Source organism: Equus caballus, chromosome 4 (genome assembly GCF_041296265.1).
Source record: "Equus caballus isolate H_3958 breed thoroughbred chromosome 4, TB-T2T, whole genome shotgun sequence".
Classification (NCBI taxonomy): Eukaryota; Metazoa; Chordata; class Mammalia; order Perissodactyla; family Equidae; genus Equus; species Equus caballus.
Window position 1 is genome coordinate 100,700,967 of NC_091687.1, and position 21,545 is coordinate 100,722,511.

Consider the following 21,545-nt stretch of genomic DNA (forward strand, 5'->3'; position numbering starts at 1 on the left):
GGGAGCACTCTCATTAAGGCTCTACATGGGGTGGGTAGGGTGAGTAAAACCCAGGAAAATCAAGGTGGGGCAGTCTAGGAGGTCAGCCTGCAGCAGAAGAGGGGAGGAGGAAGTCTGGGCAGGAACTGAGGGATTCGGGCAGAAGAGAGGGTGGGGCCAGTGGGCTCCGCCTCCTCCCCCCCCCCCCCAGTCTCCTGCTCCCCCCCCCAACCTACTTGTGACCAGTCCGGCAGAGACAGGTGAGGGAGGAACTCCTCAGGCTGGTGAGAGGGGCCAGAGGGTCATGGGATTGGGGCCAGGGTGGAAGGAGGGGGTCTGGCCCCTTTTTGGAGTCCGCCACTTCTTGCTATGCAGAGTACAGAGAACTCCTGACAGGCTGGTTTTGGGGTGTGGGCTGCCTAGGCATTGCTGCTGGTTGCAGAGGAAAAACAAGGCTTCTCCCCACCAGCCTCCCAGACCCTGTGGTAACTCCAGGCAGGAAACTTGAAATCTGAGTTTACCGAGTTAGAGCCGCTAGAAGGTGGGGGACCCTGGCAGATATGGGGTGTAGAGAGGTCAGGAATTACCTGGGCCATTGTCTGTAAGATTCTCTCCCACGTAGTTGTGTTCCTGTGGCTTTGTTGTATCTCTGTGCACTTTCTGCCACCAACTGAAGCATGGGCTGACTGGAGGAAATGGGAAGACGGGGTCAGACTGGGTAAGTGGTGCTCCCTCCCCCTTCTCTCCCTAACAGGGTCAGACTGAGGGCCTGTGACTGGGGAGGTGGGGGGTGGAGGTCCAGTGCGAGCAATGGAGCAGGGGAAAAAAGGCAGGACCTGCCCAGCACCTGGATTCCAGAGATGCCAGTGAGCACCGAGGCCCCAGGCAGGGCCCGCCCAGGACTGGGTCCTAGATGGTGTAGAAAGATAGAGCTAGAAGGAAGACCGCAGGGGAGAAGGAAAAAGAAGGGTGGCAGGGCCACGACGCAGTAAATTCACATGAGGGCTGGGAGTCAGAATTCCTGGGCTAGTTTCCTGGCTGTCGCACACACACTGATACCCTGGGACAACAGTGTGATCCTAGAGAGAATGACAGAGCTGGCGGGGACCCTGCAGGTTATTTATTTTGGCCATTTATTTGATTTGAGATTGAAGAACCTGAAACCCAAACAAAGCTGTCTAATATGGTTACTTGGGAATCTGACCCAGCCACGATGCCAAGAGCTAGTTTAGACACAACAGCTGTGTGTCTTTTTGCAGGAGTCTGGGGAGGGGCCATGGTGCCAAGCCAGTTCTCGGGGAGACTGAAGAAGCTGCTTGTCTTCCTGTGCTGCGCCTCCCTCCTCCTGGGGCTGGCTTTGCTGGGCATGCAGCCGGACACCGCCCCTATTGCTTATTTCTTTCTGACCTTGGGTGGCTTCTTCTTGTTTGCCTGCCTCCTGGTCTGTTTTGTGGACTGTGGGTTACCATCAATGCAGACCCAGAGCCCGGGGGCCTCAGGCAATGCACGGTGAGTTAAGGGGCGGGCAGGATTGGAGGCATATACCGTGGACCCATTCTCCCTGTGTCCCTCTAGTCTCTCAGGCATACAGTCTCTGCTTTCTTCTGTCACTGGTATCAGTGAGAGGTGGGATCAGGGGCTAGTAGAGGGGTCTTCTGTTGGTAGAAGATAGGAAAAGGGGAAAGGGCTCTGTTCAGGAAGCTACCAATGACCTTATTTCTCCTCCCTCAGGGACAATGAAGCCTTTGAGGTGCCGACCTATTTAGAGGCCGTGGTGTTAGAATCACAGCGCTGCCCCCAAGAGTTGGATCAACCACCCCCCTACAACAGTGTTGTAATCGCCCCAGCACTGGAGGAGGGACAGCCTAGCCATCCAGAGGGGCCTATGAGAGCCAGACTGGAAAGGCGAGTGGGCTCAGAGGGGTCTATAATCACAGGAAGCCCTGGAAGAGTCAGCCTTCGGCTTCGGGGACCACGATTTGCATCCACTGTTCCTGATCTGCAGAGCTTGGTGACCCTACAGAGGATCCCCACATTGGAGCCTCTTACTCCACCCCCTGCCTATGATGTCAGCTTTGATCACCCTGATGATGATAATGTTTTCTATGAAAACAACTGGACACCCCCCTAAAAGACTTTCCCAGGATATACCAACTCTGCACCAGACCCACTGATTCATTTGACCAATATTTCCCAGTGCCTGCAATGTGTCAGGGACTGTATTTCTGCCTGGACATCACAAATGGTGACTTTAACCCTGAAGGGAGTCAGGCTATCGTAATCCCTTCCCAGTTGAGATGTAGGTGGCACAATTTGAGTCTTCAGGCAACATTCGGTCACCTATCCCTTGTTCACTATTTCCAGAGTTAGACTGAGGGTGTGGTGAAGAGCTGATCCAGAGAACCTAGAGAAGGAAGAAGAAAAACAACGTCTGAGGGAAAGCGATGTCACTTCCGTCCTGGGTGCTTTGCCTCTATTTGATCACTTAGGCTTCCCAGCCTTATGATGTATTATTAGCCTCAGTGGAAAAATGAGGATTCCAGGGGTCAAAGAAGTTTGATAATTTGCACAGGCACATAATGTTGGTAAATAGCATATAAGTGACTTGAACTCTCCTCTTCTGATCCCAAAGCCCATTGTGTTTTCAATACAACGTAACAGAAGCTGGGCCATCCGCGCATCTCTCAGTCTGTCTTGGACAACTGCTGGTGAGGGGTTACCCCGTTCATGTAGACAGAATAGGGGACCAGTTGTGTCCACAGAGAGGGTGGGCTGAGTGTGACCAGGAACATACCTAACCTCGTAGAGGTGCAAAGCTAATCCGAGTTGTGAGGACCCCTGCTCCATGTGGGGAGGAGTCCCCAGGGCAGCATCTCATCCTACTGGGAAGCAGAGGTGTAAACTGCCCCGGGGGATTTTGAGAATGGGTGGATAGGAGGGTCAAAAAGATAAGACGTGAGCTTCTTGGTGAGGGGTGGTGGAGTATCTAAAGATCCCTCTTGAATCACCTATTACGAAGCACTGGAGCCACTTGCACTGTGCCTCGAATGGCTTCAGCCTCACCCCTGCGCTCGGATGGCTGGGGTTTTTACCTGGACCCCTGCCCTACTTCCTCAGATCCCAACAGAACACCAGATTTTCTGGAATCACGTGCTGCAGCTGTGATGTAGGTTTTAGCCACTGGGAGCTGCTCAACCATCGCTGACCCACCCTCCTTGGGATGCACTCCCCACTCTGGCCTTCATCATCGCGAGGGGATCTGTCTAGCGCCTTCTAGTGCTCTCCACGGCCTTCTTACCCTGGCCCCAACAGTTCAACTTCAATAAAGTGAAAAGGCCGGCCACACCCGTCTGCATGAAGTTCTTTCAACGGGGGGGGGGGGGGGGGGGGGGGGGGGGGGGGGGGAGGGGAGGGGAAGGGGGAGGCGCCTGGGAGGGCACCGTGATTTCCGCGGGAACCGGTGACCAGTCGGATTCCCACGCAGGTTTTGGGCGGCTCCTCGCTCTCCCCCCACCCCTTCCCCTTCCGCCGAGCGCGCTCTCTCACTCCATTGGACGGCGCTTCCACCGCGCGGGCTCTGCGCCTGCGCGCGCCCAGGCGGAAGCGTTGGCGGCGCGGCCGGCCTCGTACAGGGGCGGAGCTAGGCGAGAGGCGCGCAGGCGCGTTGTGCGCCGGCGGCCGGGGCGGGGGCTGCGGAGGATGCGACGGCTTTTGGTTTGTTTGGATTGTGGGCGGTGCGTGCACAGCCCGGGAAAAGCGGGAAATGGCGGCGCCGAGCGCGCCCTCCCTGCCCGCGCTCCAGCAAAAGGGGCTAATGGCCGCGGACAGGGGGCGCAGGTGAGTGGGGGAGGGTCCCAGGGGTCCTTCATGGGGGCCCAGGGCAGGGGAACGCGGGTGTCAGGCGTAAGGCCTTGGCGCCCCCTCCCCTCGGAGCCCCTGGAAGCAGCTTTCTACCAAGGGTGGGAGGCCGGGCTGAGCCCCTGAGGGGCGCGCGGGCGGCAGGCCTCTTCTCAGCCTTGTCCCTTGTCAGCAGAGACTGCCCAGCCTCCCTTCGTCCAACCCGAGGGGAGGCACACAAGGGGAGCTCTTTCCAGTCCTCCCAACTCTCGGCTTCTCTTAAAGATTCTCCATCTTTTATTTCCCGTGGTTGCTTTATGAGAAACTATACTCTGCCGCCTGAAAATCAGGTGAGACCTGCAGACCTCAGAATTCTGCCTGATGTGCATTTGATTGGATTGAACGTATTATGACCCGTATTGTTTTGGATATAGTGAGCAGATTTTCAAAGCAGTCAGCACAGGCTTTGGGGTTTGAGTACTTTGAAAGGACAGGGAGGTTCCCGAGGCTGCGAATGTGTCTCTGCTCTGCCCCAGTTATATCATTTCATGGCAGACACCACCCAGGATAACATGTTTTAATGCCTCCTGGTCCGGACCCAGAAGATTAATTTAGGACTTCAGAGCTGGAACTTGCAGGACAGAGAATCAAGAGCTCCCTTTGTGTCCTTTTCTCCACCCCGTCCTCCTGATTATTTTAGGCTGGTTACTTTTGAAAACTGCAGAGGGGAAGGAGGCTCTGAGGAGTAGAATTTACTTACCCTTTGTTAAGAGACATTTACATTGTAAAGGAAATCTCCATCCGTACAGGTGTCTCCCTCTCTGTACCAGGAAGAAGAGGGGATGACTTTATCTCTAGAAAATCTTAAATCAATGCCAAAAGCAAGGACTTAAGTCTTGTTTATTGTGCTTGTCAGGTAACCTCATGTAACTGACCCCCCCTCCCCACCACCAACATCCTCCTTTGTCTTTAGCTGAAGATAATATTTAAGATGGTGGCTTCTGCCATTTACTTAACCCGGTTTGATTCTTATCTAAAAGTTATAAAACCACCCAATAACCAGACCCCACCTGCACTAATACCATTTTAACGACTTTTTTACATATTCTTTCCTTTGTCTTGTAAAGAAATAACTCACATACATATGCCTTAAATTTAGCCCTATTCTCAACCCATGTTGGCAGAGGCAGCAGCAGCTCTTCCTGCCCGTGGGTCCTGTCCCCACACAGCAGCTCTGACTGCCCATGGGTCCTGTCCCCATTCAGCAGCAGCTGTTTACTGCCCATGGGTCCTGTCCCCATGCTGTTCCACACTATTCTCTAAATAAAAGAGCACTACTGCCAGACCTTGAGAGTCCAAGACGTCTTTCTTTCGACTCTTCGGGTTGCTGACCCCACATCACTCCCATTGCAGACGTGTCCTAAATTTCTAGGTGATTGCAGTTACCTTTGGAACGTCCCCATTTGAGACTCTACATAATATGGAATACAGGAAGGAGCAGGTGTGTGAAGAATGGGTAATGCTTCAGATTAAGCCTAATGAGCTATTGATTGAAAATTTAAGTCTAGAACTTGAAAGAGGTAAGAACTGGGAGTCAATTAGTGAATTGTGAGTGTAGATGAGACTGAATAGGGAGAGGCTCTTTGAGAGGAGGGTGCTAATGGAATATCAGCATTTAAGGGCAAGCCAAAGTTCCTCTGAAGGAAACAGGAACATTAGGCAGAGAAAGGACCTGGAGAGAATGGTGTCATGGAAGCCAAGGGAGGAGAAAGTTAAGGGGAAACTGCTCTGGTAAACTAAGGGAAGAAACCTGAGTGAGCCTTCTCCACTATCGTTATCAATCCTAAGGAAATACTCAGCATCCAGCTGTGATGTTATCTTGTCATTGGCCTCCTAACACTTATTTTTACTAGAGTACATATATGTCATCGTTGTGACTGCTTTGGTGTCTTCTAAGGTGATTCTTAAATGGGGTTTTTCCTTTCTCTAGACGGTGTTGTAGCACGTTTTTACTGAAGGTTTAGGGTAACAGGACTATTAGAACAGAAACAAGAAGTTGAAATGGAGTTTCAAAGGGCTGGCCTGGTGGTGTAGTGGTTAAGTCTGCTGGTGCCACTTTGGCCGCTGGGGGTTCACAGGTTCAGATCCCAGGTGCAGACCTACACATCACTCATCAAGCCATGCTGTGGTGGCATCCCACATGTAAAATAGAGGAAGATTGACACAGATGTTAGCTCAGGGACAATCTTCCTCACCAAAAAAAAAAAAAAAGTTTCAAACATCACTTTCCCAAACCCAAAATTTAATCAAAGTTGGCTGCTTCCAAACCTGGGAATGTTTACTGACCATTTCATCTGCCTTTGGATTCCATGTGCTGTCTTCTTGGATCTCCCTCAGCTCTTCCAAGACAGTGCTTTTTCCTCTAACTATGAATCTCTAACCAGAGTTAAGCCAAGAACATCCTAAACTGCATGCTATCTCACTGATTCTAAGATGCACATTTATTCCCCCACATTTTAACATCTTTGGAATCAAGATGCATTTTTACATAAGTTTTTAAGTTATAAACTGAAGCTATTACCGTATTCTTTCTCACTGCCATGAGGCCCTTATAATCATGTATTTGGAAACTGACTAGGCTGGCAAGCTCTGGGTTCATATAAACTAGACACACAGATGTTATATATTGTACATGGGATTCTTTTAGTTCATAAACAAGCTGATCTACCAAACCTGTAGCAAAAGTAAGATATCTTTGAAATAAAGATATCCCTAGTAAATTCAACTACCAAAATAATTTAGCCTTTACATACTTTAACTTTTTAAGTGATTTAGAGTTATGTTGATTGTGTTCATCATTGGCATTTACCTACTGTGACTTTCTGTCATCTTTCTACTTACTCAGTTCTTACAGGATTCTGCTCATAAAAACCATAGTTGTAATTGGAATAAGTAGGCTAGAGAGTGAGTGTGTATGTGTGTCTATCTGTCTCATTTTTTTTGTATTAAAGCTGGTCATTGGCTTGAGTTTTTGCCATTGTATTAAATTATTTTATTCCTCACCCAGAATCATTTTAAACTACAGCACTTTCAGCAGCCTGGATAAATAATGTGAAATGATTTCTGGAATAATCCCTAATTAAAATTTGTCTGTCAGATAGAAGAGTATTCTTTCTCATGAATATGTGTGCTTGTGTGTGTTGTTTTTGTCAAGAAAGATATTTCCCCTACTTAGACCATTCATCTCAGAAGATGGTCTCGGTTGAACATTCTCCATAAAGAATTATACATCACTTCCTTATGACCAATGTGTTACTGCTTAATACTTATTTAATTTTAACCAGATTCAATAAAATGTCTCTAATCTTGGTGATCATATGTCCTGTTCTTTTTGTTCTTCCTGTCCACACCTCTTCCACTCCACTTTTCTGTGCCAAGACTTGTGCTTGACTACCTTTCGTCCACCTTTATCTGTAGGATATTGGGAGTATGTGGCATGCATCCTGACCATCAGGAAGCTCTAAAAAAGAACCGAGTGGTGCTGGCCAAACAGCTGTTGCTGAGTGAACTGTTAGAACACCTCTTGGAGAAGGACATCATCACCTTAGAAATGCGGGAGCTCATTCAGGTATCTGGAGGCAAAAGAGAAAAGCCAGGAAAATAAATTGGTTGTAGAAGTAGGAACAGAGCATGATTAAGTGTGGCAAGGATGTAGAACCTTACTAAGGAAATGAAAATGCCCTTCCACACTGCAGTGTTTAACACAAAAGATGGATAATGCAAGAGTAATGGGAAGAACTTCACTCAACACATATTTTTCCTGTAAGAGCAAACATGACATTACTAGGAAGCTCATCTGGAGACGTAGAATTATAGCTAGATAAGTAAATATGATTTTTATGTTTTATTCTTCTATCTTAGGCCAAAGTTACAAGTTTCGGCCAGAATGTGGAACTCCTCAACTTGCTGCCCAAGAGGGGTCCTCAGGCTTTTGAGGCTTTCTGTGTAGCCCTGAGGGAGACCAAGCAGGGCCACCTGGAGGATCTGTTACTCACAACCCTTTCTGGTCTTCAGCACGTACTCCCACCGGTATGGAGCCCTAGAAATATGTTGAGAAGGGTTAGTTTGGCGGGAAAGGATTTTTTGAGACAGGGTGGAGGAGACTAGGTTTTTGTTTTTTTTGGACTGGACCATCTCCTTAAGGCTTGGCATGGTGGGTCCTGATTTCTTACAGTTGAGCTGTGACTACGACTTGAGTCTCCCTTTCCCGGTGTGTGAGTCCTGTCCTCCTCACAAGCAGCTCCGCCTGTCTACAGGTGAGAATTGATGGGATAAAAAGGGTCCTGCAGGTTGTCTTTTTTCTTGACTTGTATCGGACTTTGCCCTAGCACAATACCTATTTTCATTTATATTGGGAAGAGTTCCCTCAGTGAATTTTTTAGGGACTAACAGGACAGTTTAGTTGGGCCCATTTCCCTTCCATCACAGATGATATTTTTTATGGTAATTGGCCCTTGGAGCAGCCTGTGCAGGTAGGAAATTCGTACATATGATTGGCCTATCGCCTCTATAAAGCTGAGTTATTTTAGAATCAGAAAAGACTACATTTGAGACTGCCCTGCTGATTGCGTAGCCCAGTGATTAGAACAAGGCTTTTTATCAGCTATCCCATTCAGTCGTTCAGTGAGTTGAGTACCTTCTATACGCAGGCTAAGTACAGAGGACCCAGTGATGAGCAAAAGCAGACAGGGTCTCTGCCCTCATGGATCTTACAAATTAGCAAAACCCCAGTTCAGAAGGGTGCCTGAAGTTATACTGAAGTACCAAGATTGATGCATAGATTGTGTGCTAGTTTTTTGGCTCTCTGTGGCACAGATACTGTGGAACACTCCCTAGACAACGGAGATGGTCCTCCCTGCCTTCAGGTGAAGCCTTGCACTCCTGAGTTTTATCAAGCACACTACCAGCTGGTGAGTCTTTCAGAATGGCAAGAGTTGAGGAATGAGATATCCTTCCTGGGCGTCTGAGCTTAGTTTGCATATACATTTCCTTCCTGCTTTATTTGTCAGAAAGTCATTGCTGATTGAATGTCTTAGGTGTGCATTTCTCTATTTTTATCTGGTGGGGTTAAGAAGAGTATGATGTCTTTGTTTTCTTGAAGTGTCTTATCTAGTCAGGAAACACAGTTTCTGTCCTCAAGAAACTCATGGTCTAATTGGCCTTCCCCCGCCAGGCCTATAGGTTGCAGTCTCGGCCTCGTGGCCTGGCACTGGTGCTGAGCAATGTGCACTTCACTGGAGAGAAGGACCTGGAGTTTCGCTCTGGAGGTGATGTGGACCACAGCACTCTAGTCACCCTCTTCAAGCTCTTGGGCTACAACGTCCATGTTCTTCTTGACCAGACTGCAAAGGTACCCAAGGCAGGAAACACTGCCATGTAAATTAGAGAGCTGGGCGGTGCAAATTAGGGTCAGCCAACTGCTTCAGTATTGACTTCCTAGGATAGCTGTGCTCTCCTGAAGAGTAATAAATAGTTCAGGGTTGAATTCTCATTTTTACATGTTAGGGAACTTGATTCCCAGTACTCGGGAGGTGAGGAAGTACTGAGATTCACCCAACCAACTCAGAAAAGATATTTATAGGCCAGGACAGTGCAGGACATTTACTTCTTGATTGATAATGCTACTTACAAGTCCAGTTATTGTTCAGAAGATTACTTTGGCAGATAAAATTCTTGTAAATGAAAGTTTGCTAAAATTGTCCTTATAAATACCATTTTTTTGACAGTTTAATGAATTAGCATATGGGGAAATTGCTCATTCTGAACAGTTGTATGGCCACAAGACAGATCTTAGGGTAGATTACTTCTGGACTAGATTCCTGTAGATCATTAGCATTTTCATTGTGGCTTGTTCCCTGTTGACCTCAATTACTGAGCTGCACTACTGACATTGTTACCTTTAGGTATTTCTGTTTTGAAATTGATAATAGCCTGTTGGTAAATCGATATTAATTATTCATTTTGATTCCAGAATACTAGTACTTTCCTAAATTTGCCTTTCAGAATGTCAGTGGTAAAGTTTCCAGGAGATTGACTTTGATCTGTTGAGATAGGGGATCTTTGTTTCGTCTTCAGCATTATCTGTGGTCTTTGTTTCTGTTTCTCAGCACTCTTGCTTCTGTGAGAATAATTAAGCATTTGCTCTACTTTTGGTAAGGCCAGTTTCATCAGTAGGTACTTGAGTGTTCTTCTTGACATGCTGTTTTTGCCAGCTTCCTAATGACAGCCCATGCAAAGAAGTAAACCCACCTTTGTTTCAAAGTTATGTCTGGAACAATTGCTTCAGTTATCAAGTATTTAGGTAAACTATGTGCTTTCCTGAGAAGGCTGCTGGTCATGAAGTCATAAGTGTAGGACACCAGCCATAATTCCTAGAGGGAATCCTATAAGAAGCTCACTTAATAAAATGAGTGCTGTTTATGTTTCATATGTTTTGGTCTAGCTGTTCCTTTTACTAGGAATTCATGTTATGGTTTTCCAAATTTTATGCAATTGATAAGGGATGTTCTATACTTGGTTAAAAATACAATCCTGAGTCGCCAAGTTGGCTATATACTACTGTTTTTCAGAAACGTTCAGTAGATTTAATGAGCCCATGAGCCCACTTCACAAATACCATTCCCACTTATGCCAAACCTGATGCAGATCCAAAAACCTATTGGGTCCTAATTCTCTGGTTACATTGTTCTATAAGTAGAATTGCAGTTGAGTTAAACTTTGAGTTCCTTAAAATGGGGGGGAACTATGTTAGCTATCTAACTATGTTAGATTTTTAAAATGTGGACCTTGAGTTTAAGGTACCTCATTTAGATAAGGGAGTCTTGACATCAGCCAAAAAGGAAGTGTATCCCTTATGTTCCTAAGGACTAAACAAGATTAGAGACAGTGTCTTCTATAGTAGTTAAGAGGAAGAAACAATCGCCTGATTCCGTATGCTCAGAAGGAGAACTGGAGGATATGAGACTTGAGCTGGTCTTGAAGGATAGAAGCTACTAAAGCAGAGAGGAGTGGTGAAGGGATCCTAGGCAGGGAGAATAGCATATAGAACAGAAATGTGCGTGTGATGTTAGGGACCTAGTGGATAAACCAAATAAATGCCTAGGGCAAAGGACTGCCAAAAATAAGAATGAAAATAAAGGGACCAGAATGCACAGAGCCTTACTTCCCGAAGGAATTGAACTTCTTTATTTTGACATTAGAATATCATTAATAATTTTTGAACAGAAAGGTGGTGCATTCATAGTAATGATTCAGGAAGATTAATACAGCACTATTGTAAAGGATGAAGTACAGACTAGTGGCAGGGAATCCAGTTTGGAGTTAATATTGTAATGCCCGTATGAGATGTTGAGGGCCTGGGCAGGAAAGTAGACCAAACAGGAAAGAATTTCTGTGAAAAATAGTCTAATGGCGTGCTTGTACTATCAGCGCTTGGTGATTGATTGTATATGGAGAATGATGGGAAAATTAAGTAAGGAATTGAGGGCCTCAAAGGAAGTCAGGACCAAAGAGGAATTTGGGAATGACTTGTGTGGGAAAAATGCTTTAAGTAGTGAAAGAGTATGAGATCTTTGAGGAAGAGATTAGAGTAACAGGTACAAAAGGCTTAGGACTGAACTTTGGACTCTAGCCCTCCATGTAGCTTAATCCTCAGCTGTCAAGATTCAGAAATGTGAGGACATGCAGAATCAAAATTGACAGCGCCCAAACTCTCAGATACAGTTAAAATCAGGTAATTACAATGGGTATGATAAATTGATACACTGGGCATCTGCACAAAATACTTTCCTCCTGGTAGGACCTCTCATGAGACTCAGCTCTTTTATCAGGTCATTATTTTATGAGCAAAGAATCAGAACCAAAAAAATTAAGATCCTCTCTTTTTTACCCCTATTATACCTTTTTGATTTTAGAGATAATTCCGTTTAAAGATTGGAAGTAGTTTCGGCTTAGCGAATCCTCTTCCCTTGACAGTGCTAAAGAGCATGCTGATATTCTCACTGCTCACGTGGGTTTTCAGTTTTTCTCTTCATCATCAAAGTCTTTCCTCATTGAGTCTCCCTCATGAGGTTGCTAGTTCTAGAATAATAGTTTCTCATATAATATTAGGAAATGAGACACATTTTAAACTGGCAAATTTCCTTTTACCATAAGTATTGGTTTTTAACTTGCATTTGGGTCACAGACTGCTTTGAGAATGTAGGGACAAGCTAAGGGTCATTCCAGGAAAATGGAGCTACCCAGAAAATTTTGCATGTAATTTCACAGGTTCACAGGTTATTATTTTCTCTTCTGTCCCCCATACCCCCAGCCAAAAACACACACAAGAGTTAAGACTCTGCTATTTATAGAAGTACTGTAATTTTATCAGAAATAAATCTACGGATCCTATTTTAAGCTATGCTTCTTTTGGAAAAATTCCTCCAATGACTAATCCCCATTTATTGAATGGTTTAGTCTTATTAAATTCAGTTACAAAGTGTGTGTTCTCACTTTGGGCTTTGTTGTTCTCTATTTACTGACCTAATAATCTCACTTAAGTTTAATACTCGTAAGTGCCAAGCATATATTTTTATTCTCTTCTTTGAGCAAAATTAACCTTAACTACTATATGTTAAATTCTATCATGGTCAACTCCAGGGAGCATCATACTTATGTATTCTCTTGAGATTATATGTTCTTGAAATAAATGAATTTTGGATATATCTTATTACCTTAAGATTTACAATCTTATGGTTGGTTTCAGTTTGGCCAGAAAATATACATACTTTTTCAACAGAGCCAATTTCTCCATTTCCAGTTAAGTTGCAGACTTTCAAGTTATTTTATGTCATTAAGTCTCAGTTATCTGCAAACAGAAGTATTCCAAACAAAGAGATCAGTAGTTCTCAAACTTTTGCATTTCAGAATCAACTGGAGGCTTTGTTAAACTACAGTTGCTGGGTCCCAAGACTTTGCATTTCTTACAAGTTCTCAGGTGATGCTGCTGTTTTAGGGACCACACTCTGAGATCCACTGCAATGTAGTATACAAGTGTGCTTTTCACTGGGGGCTGTATATGGTAACTGTTAGATATACGTGTACTGTAACTGTTCTGCATAGGTAGCATATTCATCATTGTAGTTCATTCATAATAAAATGAACTTGTTTTCTCTTTGCTTATCTCAGATAGGAGAGACAACCCAAAAATCTTGAGCTGCAGAGGGAGACATAGGTTTAACCATTTGCATCAGATTGTTATACTATTAGATATAGTCTATTTTTCCATTGGATGGGCCAAATGCTTAAGGTAGAATGGTATTCATGTAGGGCAACTTAGTGCAAGATAAACAAGATTCTTAAATTGGACTACAAGATTGACCAATAATAGGTCTCTTCGAAAAAATGGTATCCTTGTTACTCTTTGTTAGACAAGCATATTATAATAGTGGCAGATCTTTGCAATATATGCCAGACATAGTAATAAGTCCTTTCTATTTAATATCTTATTTAATCTTCACAAACTTGGAGAAAATTTACTCTTAATTATCTTCTTAAAAAATAGGTATTAGAGCCTTGAGGGGCTAAGTAACTGGTTCCTGTTTATGAACCCAGGGGTCAAACCTAGGTTTGTCTGATTCCGTAACCTGTGTATGAAGTCGTAGCCCTGTACAGAATCCTCCATAGAGTGTGCTCTTCCCTGAACAAAGCATCTATTATACAGACGTTGTCACTGTCTCTGGGAACTTAAAATCTCAGACAGAATATAGCCTAGAAGTACTACTGCTGTTCTCTATTGTTATGATGCTGTTAGCCCTTTGTCACAGAGCAGGTTATTTTCCTGTAGTTGGAGAGGTAGGTTACTTATTCATTCACAGCTCACCTGGTGGTCCCCCTTGTGCCATATATTTGCAAGGGTATTGCTCTACAGAAGGATCTGGTTGATGACTGGGGAATGGATAAAGTTAATTCACTCATGATTAGCTTCATTAGTAACTTGCTTTAATCCGGGAGTTCTTAACATATCTCAGTGAGTCTGTGAATTTTGTGAAATTATGTTGAGAATTCTGTATCTGAAGTCATGCATTCTTCTGGTGAGTCCACAGCTTTCTTCAGCTTCTCAAAGGGTCTCTGACTTCAGTTATTGACCACAGGAACGTTCAGAAAACATTTTAATCTTCTAATAGCTTAGAGTGTCAGACACCAAAGTAAAGCTTATGTTGGTGCTGTCTACAGTGAACAACACTAAAAGTTATCTTTCTTCTAGGAAATGCAAGAGAAACTCCAGAATTTTGCCCAGTTACCTGCTCACCGTGTCACTGACTCCTGCATAGTGGCACTCCTCTCTCATGGCGTGGAGGGTGGCATCTATGGTGTGGATGGCAAACTGCTTCAGGTACGTGCAGTCTTGTGGATGATAGCTCTTGAAGCCAGGTGGCTTCGCCTCCCCTGCCTGCCTGTCTTCCCAGTGATGGCTGCTATTGTATGTATAGAACTCAGGAGGTCCTACTGACTGCTTAACCTCCCTTCTCCCTTATTTCTTTCTGGCAGCTGCAAGAGGTTTTTCGGCTCTTTGACAATGCCAACTGCCCGAGCCTACAGAACAAGCCGAAAATGTTCTTCATCCAGGCCTGCCGTGGAGGTGAGTGCCCTAGCAGACCAGCACCTGGGTGGTGGCTCCTGGGCAGCCTCCCACCAGCTCTCACTTTCCTGTTTGCTCCTCTCAGGTGCTATTGGATCCCTTGGGCACCTCCTTCTGTTCACTGCTGCCACCGCCTCTCTTGCTCTGTAAGTGTCTCCCAATGCATGGGGTGTGCTGGGACTTGGGCAGCCCATGGCTCTCAGGTTGGTCAGCTCTCTGTGCACCGTCATATCCTGTTCTCAAGACTCTCTTTATCTGTGTCTTTGCCTTCTTTCCTGAGAACCCTTACTTTTTTCTGTGCTTATTAACACTGATGCACTTTTTTTTGGTTACTCATTCCAGTTAAGGATTTTCTGTCTGTCTCTTCTTCCTGTCCCTCCCACTTCATCCCCTTCCTCTTTTCCTGTCTCCATCTCTCCCCCCCTTTCCACTTTCTCCTTTACTTCTCTTTTCACCTATACTGCCATTCTTGCCTCCTTCCTTCCCTTTGTCATTCCTGTACCCTGCAGGATAGCAGTGCGGAAGCCCCATGTCAGCCTGTGGCTCTTACTCTTCCATGAGCTGCTTCCGTCCCTCTTCTTTCTTGCATGCAGCCTGTTTTACCTCTTTAAGTGCCAGGACTCCGTGACTAGGCTCAGAAGACATGCGAGCATGCTGCTCATCCTGGAGGAAAACAGTAATAATTAAAAGCTCTATCCTTGGAGTCAGATTCTACCTCTACCACTGACTGGTTATGTCAAGTCAGAGAAGTTACTTGATGTCCCTCCACCTTAGTTTCCTCCATCAAAAATGTAGATAATTATCAGACGTACTTAAAGTTGTTGTGATGGTTAAATGAAATCATACGAATGAAAGGCTCATAGTAAATCCACAGAAAATGTAACTGTGACTGTTATAACATGATCAAGGGGCTCGTTGTTTGGTTTAAAGGTCACTTTGTCCAAACATTCAAATAATTTTTTTTATCTATTGCGTGTTCAACAGATGTAAATGGTTAATATTGTTATTATGCTCCTAATGTCACCAAAGAATATGGTTTGTTAAGGTCCTGTAACATGACGAGGACTATACAAAAGGAAAAGAAAATGTTTTCTCCAGGCCGGTCCGGTGGCGCAGCGGTTAAGTTTGCACGTTCCGCTTCTCGGCTGCCCGGGGTTCACCAGTTTGGATCCTGGGTGCGGACATGGCACCGCTTGGCACGCCATGCTGTAGTAGGCGTCCCACATATAAAGTAGAGGAAGATGGGCACGATGTTAGCTCAGGGCCAGGCTTCCTCAGCAAAAAGTGGAGGACTGGCAGTAGTTAGCTCAGGGCTAATCTTCCTCAAAAAAAAAAAGGAAGAAAGTGTTTTCTCTCTCTAAAGAGCATACTGTTTCTCAGAAAATAAAGCAAAGTAGCTTGAGAATGGTTCAAAAGCCTCAAGTAAACAAGAGTGAAATTAATGAGGTGTGAACATTTTAAGTGAGCTTAGTTTGAAGAGATTTTGTGGATAGGGTAAGGCTTTAATTTGGACCCAGAATGATAAGCTTTACATAGATGTGGAGTAGCAGGTAGAACCTTTCAGAGGAAAAGAGGGAATACAATATGAGAAGCATGCCAAGATTAAAAGGCTGCCCCCCCCTCACCAAAAAAGAATGGTGTGTTGAACCAGAAGTATGCCCGTATCTAATTAAAAGTTGAGCATCTGTGTAAGTGTGTAGTGAGATGTGGCTGGCCACATGAGCTAGATAAGCTGATTATAAACCTTTAGTCACAGCTGAGGTTTTGGACTTTAACAGATAATAGTATGGAGCTATTGTGAGCTTAAGTAAGAAATAATGTGACAAATTTTTTTCCAGGACAATTTCCATGGCGGGGTGCTGCACTAAGAAGAGTGTGTGAGAGCAGGAACTTATTTTTCACCTGCTGTATCCCTAGGCCCAGAGCATTGCCTGATACATGGTAGCCCTTAATAAACATTGAACGAACGGATGAAAACTAATTTGCCTAAAAAATTGTAGCAATAATGTAGAAAACAGATGTGGGGGTATTGTGAAGAAAGAATCGATAACATTTATTGATTAATAGATGTGAGATGTGAAGGCAAGAGAGAATTTTCCTTTCTCTTGAGGGACACATTCAGCTTGGCCTGTTTCCTTTTTACAAGGTATCACCAAGCAAAGTAAAATGAAATAAAGACATTCATGATCATTTTCTCCTATATTCAGAGATATGTACAGTGTAGATCTGGATTGGGAGAAATTGCTCTTTTCTGGGGTCATTTGGATCTTTTCTCTAAAATTAAATCCTTCAGGGAATGACCAGTGCTCCTTTGAAAATTTGAGGTCACCTGTCATCTGTCCTATTTAGTTAACGTAATTGATGTCTGTAAGAAGTCCCGTCCTCTGTCCTATCGTCCCCGCCCCGCACCCCGCTCCTAAACTGAAGAGTAAGCTCCATCAGAGCAGCAGCCTTTTCTTCCCTGTATCCCTAGGGCTCAAAGCAGAAACAGTGCCTGGCATATGGCAGTTGCTCAGTAAATTTTTATTGGATCAGTGAATCTTGGTCGTTTTCCCCATAATTCTTCAAGCTTCACTCCCCTTTTAGGCTCTCTTGAATGTTGCATGGAGCAGGAAATACTGTAAAAGAGCATACTCTTATCTTTCGTTTGTTGAGCTGTGTGTCCTCCCTGTCTTTCCTCCCTACAGCACCCCCAAAATAAAACAGCATCAAGATAAGAATATGTGTAGGGATAGATAAGGCCTGGGTCAAGACATTGGGCGTGTACTCAGGGTATGTTGAGAAATGGCTGCCAAAATTGAACAATAGTGTTCTTTTTCAATTATATAGAAGAAAATAGTCAAATTATCCTAAGTTTTTCCTCTTTTAAATTTCTCTTGAATCTTGGATGCCCCCTACAATTTGTCTTATGAAATTAATAAACAAGTAGTAAGTGATTTAAAAATACCAAAAGCTGATTATGCTTAGTTTCATAGTGTTTTATTGATACATAGGTTTGAAGTTGTGATTTTATATAGCATGCATATAGTAATCATTTTTAGTTTATTAACTTTTTCTTTTTTATATAATAAAACTAAATGTATCCGTATTTTGTTGTGTATTGCAATAAAAAGCACTGTGACTCCCAGGTATATTGCTAATTGAACAAGGAAATCATGGACATGGATGACTTTTAGTTGTGTTTACAAGGAGTGTGGGATTCAGCACTTTTCCTGTCTTACACAGAATGGACAAAGCTTAGACCATATCTAAGTGCACATGCTTGAGCACCGTGCCTGGCCTGTAATGGGCACTCCCTGAGGAATGGAGGCATGCTGAGAGAGGAATGAGTAACGATTTTTGCTTTTGTTTTAACAGACATAGGTTGGAGGTAACAGCTGGAAATGGCTCTTCCTAGTCAAGATTGTAGGGAACTTGGGCTTGCCTATGATGGGCCCAAGAGAGATGGGAGGAACTAATGTCTTTGTCCATTCTGTCTGCCTTTTTACAGATGAAACAGATCGTGGGGTTGACCAGCAAGATGGAAAGAACCATGCAAAATCCCCTGAGTGCGAGGAGAGTGATGCTGGTAAAGAGGAGTTGCTGAAGATGCGACTGCCCACTCGCTCAGACATGATATGTGGCTATGCCTGCCTCAAAGGTATTTTGAGTTCTAAAAGTTGACACTCTCTTAGACATGTAGTTTTTCATACTGGCTCTCTGACTGGGGAAGGTACAAGGTGCCGTGGAAGTCTAGTTTGGGATGTCCAGCTGTGTGAGGGTATTCTGTAACTTTCACACTGTGGTTAATACTGTCCTGTTTGCAGGGACTGCTGCCATGCGTAACACCAAAAGGGGTTCCTGGTACATTGAGGCCCTCACCCAAGTGTTCTCTGAGAGAGCTTGTGACATGCACGTGGCCGACATGCTTGTTAAGGTACGTTGGCTCAGTTTGGCTCCATGAAGCTTTTGCATCTCCACAGTGTTCTACCTTCCTCCTCCCATGCACTATTTTTCATAGTGTCTCTCCCCTTCTGGTTGTGCTGGTATTGTGCAAACACCACATTCTCAGACTTTGGACCGTTGCTTTCTGCCCTTCCAGGTGAATGCACTTATCAAGGAGCGTGAAGGATATGCCCCTGGCACAGAGTTCCACCGATGCAAGGAGATGTCTGAGTACTGTAGCACTCTGTGCCGTCACCTCTATCTATTCCCAGGACACCCTCCCACGTGATGCCACCTCTCCATCATCCATGCTGGATAGAGGCTGCTGGACCACAGGAAGCATGAGACAGCCTTTTCTCTTCAAGATGCACGGTTTCTGTTCTCCCCTCTCAGGGATTGGGAATCTCCCAGGCTTGTTTCACACACTCATCATCTCCGCCTTTGAGTGTGGGACTATGTGAAGCTCTTTCCCTGTAGAGCTGGCTCTGGCTGGACTTATTGCCAAGTGTTTGGCTGCAGTAGAGGAGCCTGGTAAATGATGTTGTGAACACAGTGTCTTTATGGGGAGAGTGCATATGGGTTTCCTCGATGTTTGTGTTGAGTTCCTGCCCCCAGGGTTTTGTAGGTAGCACTTTGGTAATTGCTTTCGTTATGTTAGTTAAGACGTCTCAGAGATCATCTCCTATCTTTTCTTTCATGTCCCAACCCCATTTGTCCCAGAGTGAGTTGCTGGGACCTCGGGTGCATAGGAAATAGGTTGTTTGACTTCTTCTTCATAAAGGGAAAGCGGCTACTGAGCTAACTGCTTAATGGGCTTCTATTTCCCTGAGAATAAACACGTGACACAAGAGGAATGTCATGAGATCAAGGGTGATTTAATGTAGGCATTTTTCATTTGTCTTCAAAAAGACAAACAGAACTAGAGACACACTCTGTTGCTATATGTGGAAATGACCTGTGCATTCCCTTCGGAACCGCAAGGCCACACAGTGGAAGGACAGTCTTCTCAGCTCAAGGAATTCAACTGTTCAGCAGAGCTTAGGGTTTGGATGCCTTGTGTCTGTAACTTGGTGATCTTTGCCCACAGAAGTTCCAAAGATCTTTTAATTGTTGTTCTCTCTCTGAACTTTGTTACTGAAATGAGCCTTGCAGAGAGTGTCAGCTCGTTGATCTTTGCCCACGGAAGTTGCAAAGATCTTTTAATTGGTGGTTCTCTCTCTGAACTTTGTTACTGAAATAAGCCTTGCAGAGTGTCAGCAGAGGCAGATAAGAGTAGCTTGTACTCTACAACCTGTCACCTTATCTTCTCTTTTCTTCCTATGAAATGTCCCTTTCTGTAAAAGCTTCCTAGTTGTTATCTCCCTGCTTCCTGTTTCCTCTCCTCTTTACCTTCATTTCATCCTGTTTATTGCTGCCCCCAAATTGCTTAGATAGTACTTAATTGGATCATTGGCTGCTCAAGGATATAATGCAGTACCTTGTTCCTGCTTTCTGCTTCAGTGTTAAATCCCCTTTTGATTTTATATGGCCTGTTTCCCCTTCCCATTACGTCTCTCCATTTCAAGGAGGGCACTTCCATATGTTATTAGGTTACCCTAGAAGCCTTCTTTATCTTTGCTTCTATGAAACTCTCCTGTTCTTTAAGCCCTTCTTTTCTACTTCTATTCTTGCCCCTTCTAATCTAACCTCTATGTGACAGATTTTGGTTTTGATTTTTAAATAGAAGTCTGATCATGTCACTCCCGTGTTTGGAACGCTTTGGTTTCCTTCTATACCTCAAATAAAATCCAACTTCTTACCTTGGCCTACAAGGCCCCTGCCTTCCCCCTTGAACCTCATTAAGTACTAATTTCCCTCTAAATGACAGCCACAGTGGCTTCTTCAGTTTCATAATTCTGAGCTCTTTCCTGTCCTGGACCATCTCACTTTTCTGGGGTCTCCCGTCCTTGGCTTGAGTGGCTTCTTCATTCTTCAAGTCTCAGCTTAAAGCCCCCCTCCGGAGGCCTTCCCAGGCCCTTCTATCTGTAAACAGTCTTCTCCTGTGCTTCTCTCTTACTGCATCCTGTTTAATTCCTTTGTTGCACATATCACAATCTATAATCATATATTTACTTGCTTCACCTGTTCATTTCTGTCTCCCCTACTAGGTCGTAAGTTCCATGAGAGCAGAACCCTTGTCTCTCTTGTTCACCAGTATGTACCCAGTGCCTGGCACATGGTAGGTCTTCAATAAATGTTTGTTGAATGAAAGAAGGAAGAAAGCAATCCTAGCTAGAATCCTCCTTTTTGACAAAATTTCCCTTTGATAATATACACAGTTGAGCGTTTGTACTCTATTTTTCCATGTGTTTTGTTTTATCCACTGGTATTAATTAGCTCCTGAAGACAGATGTCATGTGTGAGACAGATGTCACGTGTGAGACAACGTCCTCCACTTCCCCCATAGTGCCTGGCACAGTGCTCGGCCTACAGAAGTTCAGGTGCTTAGTCAATACTTGTTCTGTGAGCCAGGTGGTTCAGAGACTTGTTGCCAAGTCCTGCCCTTGGGTCAGTATCATATGGAAGTATTTGGGTGATAGAACCTTTCCACTTCCCACTGCCAGGATTTTGTATTGCCATCAGGTGCCAAATAAATGCTCGTATTTATTACTGATGTCTGTGTGTGTCTAGATACTCAGTCTTATGAATCCCACATATTTTCCTTCCGTAGCCCCTGACAGCATTCCTCACCATGTCACAAGGCATACTCAGGGCTGAACACCCCTTATTATTTTGCTGCTAGACCTTCTTTATATGTGCAGGTCCACACCTGAGATGAGCCCATCTTAGTTGTCACGGCCACAGGCAACTGCTGAAAATGTAGTTAGCGCTGGGATTTCTCATGGTCAGAAGATGGCAGAGTCATTAGCAAGCAGTGTTGCTTCTGGATTATTTAGATTATGAGATGGAGGCTGGAAAAACAGATTGGGCTGGAATAGGAGGATGATGGGGATTGTACAGTTCCATTTCTCATATGGTCCAATTTGGAGTTGATGGGCATAGATTGTAAGAGAGGACTCTAGGGCAGCATAGAAGAGCTCTAATCAATGGGCTGCGTGTGAGTTGGGGATTCTCGGGGTGCAAT

General features: G+C 44.5%; 2 protein-coding genes across 5 annotated transcripts; both read left to right on the forward strand.

Annotated features, from left to right (window-relative positions):
• Nucleotides 1-214: 214 nt before the first annotated feature.
• On the forward strand, nt 215-3,322 carry TMEM139 (transmembrane protein 139). Of its 2 annotated transcripts, XR_011438012.1 has the most exons (3): nt 215-263; nt 602-697; nt 1,711-1,849. XR_011438012.1 is itself a non-coding variant. In XM_001489983.5 (2 exons), the coding sequence occupies exons 1-2, from the start codon at nt 1,256-1,258 to the stop codon at nt 2,108-2,110; spliced, it is 633 nt and encodes a 210-aa protein (XP_001490033.1). In that variant the 5' UTR covers nt 1,245-1,255; the 3' UTR covers nt 2,111-3,322. The 2 variants fall into 2 exon arrangements, 1 of the variants encoding a protein (XP_001490033.1); XM_001489983.5 differs by lacking the exons at nt 215-263; nt 602-697 and adding an exon at nt 1,245-1,488 and having other exon boundaries at nt 1,711-3,322.
• A 233-nt stretch (nt 3,323-3,555) lies between these two features.
• On the forward strand, nt 3,556-21,074 carry CASP2 (caspase 2). Of its 3 annotated transcripts, XR_011438011.1 has the most exons (12): nt 3,556-3,816; nt 7,294-7,444; nt 7,738-7,905; nt 8,051-8,132; nt 8,692-8,786; nt 9,050-9,226; nt 14,123-14,251; nt 14,407-14,497; nt 14,583-14,643; nt 17,988-18,137; nt 18,304-18,413; nt 18,579-21,074. XR_011438011.1 is itself a non-coding variant. In XM_014739328.3 (11 exons), exons 1-11 carry the CDS (start codon nt 3,743-3,745, stop codon nt 18,708-18,710), a joined length of 1,389 nt encoding a protein of 462 aa, XP_014594814.2. In that variant the 5' UTR covers nt 3,556-3,742; the 3' UTR covers nt 18,711-21,074. The 3 variants fall into 3 exon arrangements, 2 of the variants coding, with proteins under 2 accessions (XP_014594814.2, XP_001495710.1); XM_014739328.3 differs by lacking the exon at nt 14,583-14,643 and having other exon boundaries at nt 7,738-7,935; XM_001495660.5 differs by lacking the exon at nt 14,583-14,643.
• Nucleotides 21,075-21,545: the final 471 nt, after the last annotated feature.

Coding starts and splice junctions, on each gene's coding strand:
- CASP2 (XM_014739328.3), top strand. CDS start 3,743: ATGGCGGCGCCGAGCGCGCCCTCCCTGCCCGCGCTCCAGCAAAAGGGG. Junction 7,936..8,050: donor CTAGAAATATGTTGAGAAGG/GTTAGTTTGGCG, acceptor GATTTCTTACAG/TTGAGCTGTGACTACGACTT. Junction 18,138..18,303: donor TGGCTATGCCTGCCTCAAAG/GTATTTTGAGTT, acceptor TCCTGTTTGCAG/GGACTGCTGCCATGCGTAAC.
- TMEM139 (XM_001489983.5), top strand. CDS start 1,256: ATGGTGCCAAGCCAGTTCTCGGGGAGACTGAAGAAGCTGCTTGTCTTC. Junction 1,489..1,710: donor GGGGCCTCAGGCAATGCACG/GTGAGTTAAGGG, acceptor CTCCTCCCTCAG/GGACAATGAAGCCTTTGAGG.